Genomic DNA, 9,488 nt, shown 5'->3' with positions numbered 1-9,488 from the left:
CTGATTCATCATGGCACGCATCTGCTGATTTTGAGCGTATTGTATGCAAAAATCACTCTGTATATGCCCAGAACCAGGAGATATAGCCGTGAGTGCAGCCTTGACCCTCAGTCTTCACATCTAAAGGACACTTACTACAGGTTGGGAGTGAACGATGAGGGAAGAGGTGTTTTGCCGTAGTCATTGTACAGTAAGGGAGTGGAAAACTCAAGCGCATGTAACCACATTGAATCAAGCTCTGGGCATCTGAAAGACACTTTTTTTTCTGCCATATCTCTTGATCCAGCTACAAGTCTAGTCTAAGTCCAGATCAGTAGTGAAGACATTCTCATATGCATGCTAGACCATATGTTTGCAATCAGAAGCAACTGTATTTTATTTCCAGTAACATTGGGAACATCCTAAAAAGTGTATTTCAAGGAGAATAAAAATGATTTGCTGTTTTATCGCTAAGCCTGTATTATTATTAACAGATAGAATTTACTGTATTACAGGTTACGCAAGTAGCGTAGCGCATGCGCAATGCGCTTCGTTACTTGCGTAAGCGCTAAATACAGTATTATGTGATTTCCCCACTAGCGTGGGAAAATACCATAACACAGTAGTTAGCTCTTACGCAAACGGCGTAAGAGCATTGCGGCTAGGACCTCCTACTAGGTAGGAGGTGTTTGCGGGTCCTCAAGTTTTTTTTTTTTAAGAACTTCAATCAAGCCTAAAGAGTCGGGATGTTACAAATATGTGCCCCTTCTGGGCGAAGAATTCCTGTTGGAAAAGATTCCCTTATGGAGGTATAAATGGCTGGGACTGGGGCAAGCCAGCAAGATGGATTTACAAATACTTAAGGACAGGACCAAGCCATCAAGAAAGAAGACATCATTGGTAAGTATTTGGGTTTTATTATTTATAATAAATACTTGTGGTTTAAAAGAGGGTGGTTAGTGTCTTTATTGTGGGGTTTATTATTTTTAATAAATATGTGTGGTTTGTATGAGGGTGTTGTGGCTTTGTAAACTTTTTTCTTTGTGGAACTATAGGGCCCAGCAAGCCAGGGATGTCAGGGCATGTTGGCACTTGTTGTTCTCCAAGTGCCAACATGGCCTGGCTGCCGAGGGTATGCTGGTGCTTGTAGTTATACAAGCAACAGCATGGCCACACTGTTTTTCGCAACCTGGCTGGCTGGGACTTGTAGTTCCACAAACAAAATTGGTGTCAGTTTATTTTTTTTACTACTTTACGCCGTATTACCCTACTACCCACAGCCCAGGGGTAGTAGGAAGAGCCCTAGTGCTATCAGCACTGGGCTGGTTATTTCTAGGGGGGGGCCCTCTCGTTTTTTTCGGCGGACCCCACTCCCTAGGGAATCCAGTCCCCCTGCTATAGTGCCGCCAACCCTGGCTGGTTTGCCTAGTGCTGGTAAAGTGAAAATCGGGGGAACCCCACGCAATATTTTTTCCCGATTTTCACGGGACCAGCACTAGTCAGGCAGCACTAGGGTTAAGCATAAATAGCGGGGGGACCCCACGCTTTTTTTTAAAACAAACTTTTATCTGTTCTTTAACATTTTAACAGCTGCCGGAGCTCTGGCAGCTGTATGACAGGTCAGTGTAACAGTGATTTGTTTACAACTCACTGTTACAACACAGGAGAGTTTGCCAAACACAGGAGAGTTAGCTAAACTCGGGAGTGTTTACATTGCTCAAAATCGCCAGAGATGACCAGCGATTTTGAACATGAGTGTCAAAATCGCAGCTTGATACATTTCCAGTTTTTTTAAAAAAAAAATCGCGATTTGCCGCGATTTAAACACGCTGGCAAACTCGCACTTTGATACATTTACCCCCTGGTGTTGCCCGGACTCTGTCTTCTCAGGATAAATCCAACTTGATCTGGATGTATCACCGACAGGAGGAAGAGGGTTACTCTAGTAGGTAAGTTTTGGGCAAAAAGTTTTAAATCAACTTTGAGGAGGGATAGCGGCCTATAGCTACAGCATTGAATATGGTCTTTCTCAGACTTCCATACACCACATCAGTAAACATTACTATTCGGAGCACCTAGAATCTCAACACCTTGAAGTTTTATTTTGCTACATAAACTAATGTTGATCTTCTTCTATCATGTTGTGTCTCTGTTTATTGTTCATTATATATTTCTAATTTTGATATATATGTAAGTCTTTCTAGTTAACTAATGGTGTCCTGTGTATTTTCTTTACCCGGACCCCTCTTCCCCTGTTCCAAGATTATGTTCCCCTTTTTTCTTTTTTTTTTCTTTGTCAATTACAATGTTGATATATATACAATTGATTTGTATCTTATGGATAAATCTCTTAATAAAAATGTAATGAGTTAAAAAAAATGTAAGTAGGATACTACACTATCAAATACAACTTCCTAATGGTACAATTATAACTGTATTTGTAATGTGAAAAAATATATACCATGTTTAATTGTGAGCTGGTCTCTGGTGTGTTATTTCTATTTTGCTGCTTCTTTTAACCTGTAAGTATAACTTTCCATTTTCCTATGTATATGAATACACTACATAAGATATAAAATCCTCTCCCTGTCTCATCCTGTACCAGAGAGCTGAATATGTTACTAACATTGCATGCTGCTGTCAGTGCTGATTCTGCTGGGAGAGGACACAATCTCTACAATGTGCCAGAAATTCAGTGACTTTCTATCTGCTACTTTACTGAACATGTTCTGGTTGTTGGTCCTGAGTGTTCTCACCTGCAAATCTGCTGCTCCGAGCTCAGCACCTGGATGTGCTCTTACTATGAAGGGATATCTGTTTGACTATAAATATTCTAAGGAAGGAGATATAGTTATAGGAGGAATATTCAGTGTACATTCTATGGTAACCAGAATAGTCTATAAAGGAAATTGCTACACTGATCAGATGTGTTCAATGTAAGAACTATTGATTTCATTATTAATCCTAAAAAAAATATTGATTTTGTTTTAAGTGATATTCTGATAGATTTTTTTGTAATCAGAAGAATACTATAACATGTCAGTAGTTAATAATAATTTAATAATTCTTCTCTGATACTTTACCTGTTTCATATTGTTTAAAAAATATTATGAAATACCTTGATACCATCATTGCAGAGCTGTCATACAGTAAATAATTGTCAGGGTGATTAAAAATTAAAATGTGTTTCTGGGATTATTGTACTTTACATATGAATAAAAGTGTATTATTACACATATGTACAATGTTTTACTGTATTTAAAAATCAATTTACTGATTCTTTTTCTCTTCAATAATACTGTTTAGTACATTCACATTCTCATTAACATTTCATGAAGAATGAAGTACTTTAATAATTTTCACCAGAAAATATATTTTGTATTAATCAGTCTCCTTAAATCAACTTCTTGCATTTGTGATTTATTTATCTTTAGTATAGATAGGACTTTATTTTAGGAGCATATGAAAATATATATTATTATAGCTAATGTACAAGGAAAAGTACATTTTTAATGTTTAATCCATGAGTATTCCTATTAAAGCAGCCTCAATATCTGTAGTTTACTCACAGTCTGATCTGGTTATAGGGACCAGGAACAGATAAATATGTTTCATTCTTTAGTATTTTTTTCCTTTCCTAAATGTGCTGTGACCACATCAGGTGTAACATCCTCAGTGTGGTATATAGGGGTGAGGGCCATGGGTTGGGGGGATGTATTTTGAGGATTTAGGGCCATATTTATTCAGTGTCACAGTTTTCAGTCTGGGTACTTGATGATTGATGATTAGTTGAATACAATGCTATAATACATATTAGTCATTAATATCACTGTACATTTGTGTGCAGAATAACCTTATACTTTGTATTCTAACTTCAGAACAGTTATAAGGTTATTAGGTATATTATATTATAGCTACACATAGTCATACTGACAGGTGAGAGATGTATCTGACAGCTGCTCTTCTCTCACTCACTGTTCTGTTCCTGTCATTGAATCCTGCAGCTCAACAGTGCTGAGAGCAGACACACATACAGGTGTATATAGTGTATAGTGTGGTGGTGTGTGTAATACAGGTGTATATAGTGTATAGTGTGATGGTGTGTGTAGTTCAGGTGTATATAGTGTAGAGTGTGGTGGTATGTGTAGTGGAGGTGCGTATAGTGTGGTTGTGTGTGTAGTGCAGGTGTGTATAGTGTTGGGTGTGTGTAGTGCAGGTGTATATAGTGTAGAGTGTTTTGGTATGTGTAGTGGAGGTGCGTATAGTGTGGTTGTGTGTCTAGTACAGGTGTACATAGTGTATAGTGTGGTGGTGCATGTAGTACAGGTGTATATATTGTATAGTGTGGGGTGTGTGTAGTGCAGGTTTATATAGTGTATAGTGTGGTGGTGTGTCTAGTACATGTGTATATAGTGTATAGTGTGGTGGTGCGTGTAGTACAGGTGTTTATATTGTATAGTGTGGAGTGTGTGTACTGCTGTCTTACACAATCTGTGGTCTTACAGGTGCCAGCATACCCTAGCGTATTGCATAATGTGTAACATTGTAATAACCTGATGTGAGTGAGTTCTCTGTACAGCGCTGCTGAATTAGTGGTGCTATATAAATAGCTGATGATGATTATAATGACGATAAAGGGCTGTCCCAAAAGAAATTTGATATGCAAGGCTGCTAGTGTGACGAAGTAGACTTGCATAGTGTAATGTGTAATGTACTGATCTGCATAGTGTATAGTGTGTAGAGGAGGAAAGTATATCATGTAGTGTGTTGATATGTATAGTGTGTATTGTGTAGAAGAAGGTAGTATAGTGTGTAGTTTAGTAAATGGATCTGTATATTGTACATTATGTGTCAGAGATTAATTTATATAATGTAGTAGATTGATCTTCATGTCATTCCATCTCTGGGCCTGATTCATCAAGGCAAAAAATCTGCTGAATTTGAGAGTATCTTACACAAAATCACTCGCACATGCCCATAACCGGACCGTACGCCATTAAATGCAGCTATGTCTGCTCTGTCTTAGTATGTAAAGAACACTTACTCAGCCTACGGTTCTGGGACTGAACAGGGCGTTGATGAGCGTTTGGCCGTAGTCAGTTTACAGTAAGGATGTGATAAAACTCAAGCGCACGCAGCCACATCCTAATCAAGCTCTGGACATCACAAAGTTATCTGTCTGTCACATCTCTTGCTCCAGCTACAGGGCTAGTCTAAGTCCTGAGGATATACAGCTATAACATACAAACAGGAGCAACTGTAAAAATATATTTAATGTTCAGTAGACATTAAGAATATCCTAATAAATGTTCTATCATTAATGCCCATATCATTAACAGGTGACATTAGTTCAACATCTATAATCCACAGAGGTATTGGGCGCATCCTGCAGGGTCTTGTGTAGTAGAGAAGATCAGATCTACCCCTGAATTCATCAGATCAATGAACAAATGCTCGATGCGCTCAGAATGTGCAACTGGGTGAATCATAGTAAACACATTTATTGTACAATATAATGTGTAAAATGAGCACAGACATCACTAACATGCACTCCATACACAGTATATGGCACAACAAACCTTGTACTATGAGGTTAAACACATGAACAAAGCAAAGTACTTGTAGTATTTGCCTTGGTTGAAAGTCAGCAATAATATTTGAGTCACTGTTACATTTAGGAAGGAAAATCAGGGCTATATTTTATAATTTATATACCAGGATTTTGCTTTGTATATGATTTATTGTCCAAACTGATAACATGTAATGTGACATAGCAACACTTCTCTAGTTCATGTTTAAGGTATTGGAGCGAATGATGAGAAGGATAATAACAATCACAATAATGCTGATATCATTGGTGATAGTGAAGATCTGGTGACATCCTCTAGAATCACAATTTGTTCAGAAAAACTATAGATTTTCCCTTGACATAGACATTGAACTACATGTCTGCTGTATCATACCAACTTTAGGGTGACTGCTCTATGCTGGTAACCTCTGTGTATAAAGCAGGTACAGCTGTGTTAGAAAAGATTTAGCAACTAGATATTTGTCATGTAAGTTCTGTACAAGCCATTAATCCCCAAAATAATGCAGATTCAACAATCATGAAAGTCACCATATCTAAAGCTATATGTTTGCTAATTATATGTCTAGGGAGAGTCCTCTAGGACTTGCTGTACCTTTTACCCTGTGGCCACGACTGTACATCTAAAAAAATGTTAAAGATCAGATATGGTCTGAGATTATCAGGGATAAAAAATGGGGATACTAGATGTTTGTGTGCTGTAATAATATACTGTATGAGACACACACACATATTGTAAGTATTCTCATAAATACTCCTAGGGGCCGATGTCCGGCTGTGCACATTTCCGGGTGCTACTCTACACTGATATATATAATTTGCCTGCGCACCTCTATGGGGTGTAAGGAAAACTCTGTGATGATGCATCGCTGCAGAGTGCCCTCCCAACCATTCTGGAGGCACTCAGTGACACATGACTTAGACATGAGGACACAGGTCATGCAGTCTTCATGTTATTGACATCCAAGGAAATATCCATAATTAATATTATTATTATTATTATTATCATTTATTTGTGGTTTCCGCAGCGCCATATACAGTATGAACAGTGGTACAAAACAAGATGACAAAGTACAGAACAATAAACACAAAGTATTAATGCTTCAGGAACTCCAGGGAGACATATGGAGTAAAGACGGAGCAGAAGAACCGCTATGGAGACAGGAGGGGAGGAGGGCCCTGCTCATAACAGCTTACATCCTAAGGGAGGGTGAAACAAAAACAGGCACGAAAGGGAGCCAGTGAAGCAAGGGGGAGAGAAGAGAGGGGCCAGGGGAGAGAGGGAGAATGATAAGAGTGGATGAGGAGTTAGGTGGATGGTTGGTAGGCTTTAAGGAACAGGTGGGTTTTGAGTGCCCGTTTGAAGGAGCACAGGTTGGGAGAGAGACGGATGGAGCGAGGGAGGTTGTTCCAGTGCAGGGGGGCAGATCAGGAGAAGTCCTGGATTCTAGAGTGGGAAGAGGTGATCAGAGTGAAGGAGAGGCGACGGTCATTGGCCGAGCTCAGGGAGCGGGCCCGAGTGTGAATGGTGAGGAGTTCAGAGATATAGGGGGCAGTAGACTGGGAGAGAGCTTTGTAAGTGGTGGTGAGAAGTTTGAAAAGGATCCTGTAGGGGAAGGGGAGCCAGTGTAGGGCGTGGTAGAGAGGGGAGGCTGAGGAGGAGCGGCATGAGGAAAAGATGAGTCGAGCAGCCATAATAATTCACAGTTCTAGTTGTTATTCTTTATAAAATACAAGGTGTCCTAAAGAACACTGAAATGATGACATAGGAACGCACGGATTATACAGATGTTATATACTATATATTAGAATCCCTTGTTTATTACATGTATGTATATTGACATTATGGACACTTCCAATATGATAAAATATAATAATTCAGAGATGTTTTTTCACAGTGTAAATAACAGAGACTACCAGCAGCTCCAAGCTTTAATCTTTGCTATTGATGAGATTAACAGTAACCCAGAAATTCTGCCCAATATTACTCTGGGATATCATGTGTACGATTCTTGTGGAAACATAATTAAAGTTATAAAAGATGTTCTACAGATAATATCTGGGCACGAGAAGGAAGCTCCTAATTATGTATGTATGGAACATGGTAAAGTGGCTGGGTTTATTGGAGATAAACTGTCTCTCACTACACTTCATATGGCACAAATATTGAATGTCTATGGATATACGCAGGTAATTGCTGTAAAGTGCATCTATAACGATTATGTAGTATATCTAATGATTGGTTGTTATTTTCTGTTGAATTCATGTATTACAATGTATATTGTATGTAGCCTTGTAATGTAACCTCAACATGTGCTTTGCTAGGTGACATAAGTTTGAATTTATGCAAGTGTCATTAATCTGTTGAAAATAGACAAACCAGGGAGAGATCGGATCTTGAGGAGTTTTAAGCCCAAAGTTGTAAACTACTTAAGCAGAATGAGCAGAGATGAGAATTCAAGGTCCTGTGGACATTCTGATCTCAGCTCACTTTAAAACAAAGTGAAATTTGGGAGATCAATCTGTCATAATTGACATCTAAACTCCAAAGGTGGGAGGTGAGAACTATGTGGAAAAATGGTTTAAAATAATGTGCCTTAGATAATAATGTGTGAATTTTCATGAGGGGTCTATCAAGACTGAAATGTCCCTTCCTCTTTAATTGTGTTCCCTCCCACACCAGGGGGTATATTTACCAAACTGCAAATTTGAAAACGTGGAGATGTTGCCTATAGCAACCATTCAGATTCTAGATGTCATTTTGTAGAAAGCAATAGATAAATGATAACTAGAATCTGATTGGTTGCTATAGGGAACACCTCCACTTTTTTTAAATCTGCAGTTTAGTAAATATAACCCATGGTGTCTCTCATGTGTCCAAATGAGGAATGATAGCTATGGTTCAGACATTCTAGTTTTTTCCTGTTTTCTAATGTAGCTTTTCAATTTTATAAAACCTTTGCTATTGTTAAAGCAAGGCAAGCACATATGCTACAAACAATGTTTCCTTTTTAAAACAGTACAGGTTGTATTTATACAAATGCAAAAATATCAAACATTGTGTTGATCTAGTTGAGATATACTTATATGTGAAAGCAGATTACACTACTGTTGCAAAGAAGTTGTTGAAGGAATTCATAAGTAAATTTGTGGTAGCGGGGTGTTTAGTTTAGATAGAGGTTTTTAGTTTTATAGAAGAATTTACTTAGTAGATATTATAGGCCATGGGTATTATACAACTGCTACAGACAGCATATCATCTTCAGAGTTCTGAGAAAGTAAAAAGAAGGAACAGTACACTTAAAAAAAATGTCACAAAATATGTGCTCAAACAGGACTGAAATGGCCAAATGCATTATCGCTTGCCCTGATGTCAATCTCGAATGTGGCCAACTGGTAAGACTAAACTGCCTCTGTTTGAATTATTGTTTGGAGGCTCCATGCCAGATGCATTAATCCCTTCACAGATGGGCTTGCAATTTAATAATGATTTCTTGTTCAGAAAGAGAAGATAGAACATTTTGGATTTAGAGTTAATTTGTCTAATAGTACTCAGTTTTATAACGGTCCTTATTGTGGTAATGTTACTGCGGTTTGTGAAAGGAGAACATGATTCACTAGGTACACAACAAGGTGTAGGCAATGGAACAGTATAAACCTAAGATGGGTTACACATATATATTTACCTGAGGGAATGTATTATTTGTGAAACTATAGGGTATATAAGTGGAATTAATAGAGATATCTAGGAAAATGTATTGTGGGTGTTGTGATTCCAGAAATAAGGGCATTAACCCAGATTCTAGAGGGTGATTTTCGAAAGTATAAGATAAGAGAGATGATTAATTTTTCACTGAAAATGAAATAGTTTGGGTTGGAAATTTCCCTATGGTAGGCACTATACTTATTCCTCAAAAAAATA

At 38.1% G+C, this 9,488-nt stretch overlaps 1 protein-coding gene across 1 annotated transcript in view; it reads left to right on the top strand.

Annotated features, from left to right (window-relative positions):
* The first annotated feature begins 7,450 nt into the window (after positions 1–7,450).
* The window catches only part of LOC142111029 (vomeronasal type-2 receptor 26-like), a 33,883-nt gene continuing 31,845 nt past the window's right edge, over positions 7,451–9,488 (top strand). The window contains exon 1 of the mRNA XM_075193792.1: positions 7,451–7,756. Within this exon, the coding sequence (XP_075049893.1) occupies positions 7,451–7,756 (306 nt within the window). The remainder of the gene's footprint in view (positions 7,757–9,488) is intronic.

This window comes from Mixophyes fleayi, chromosome 1 (genome assembly GCF_038048845.1).
Source record: "Mixophyes fleayi isolate aMixFle1 chromosome 1, aMixFle1.hap1, whole genome shotgun sequence".
Taxonomy (NCBI): Eukaryota; Metazoa; Chordata; class Amphibia; order Anura; family Limnodynastidae; genus Mixophyes; species Mixophyes fleayi.
The sequence above is the reverse complement of the archived record's forward strand: the minus strand, read 5'-3'. Positions and strand labels throughout refer to the sequence as shown.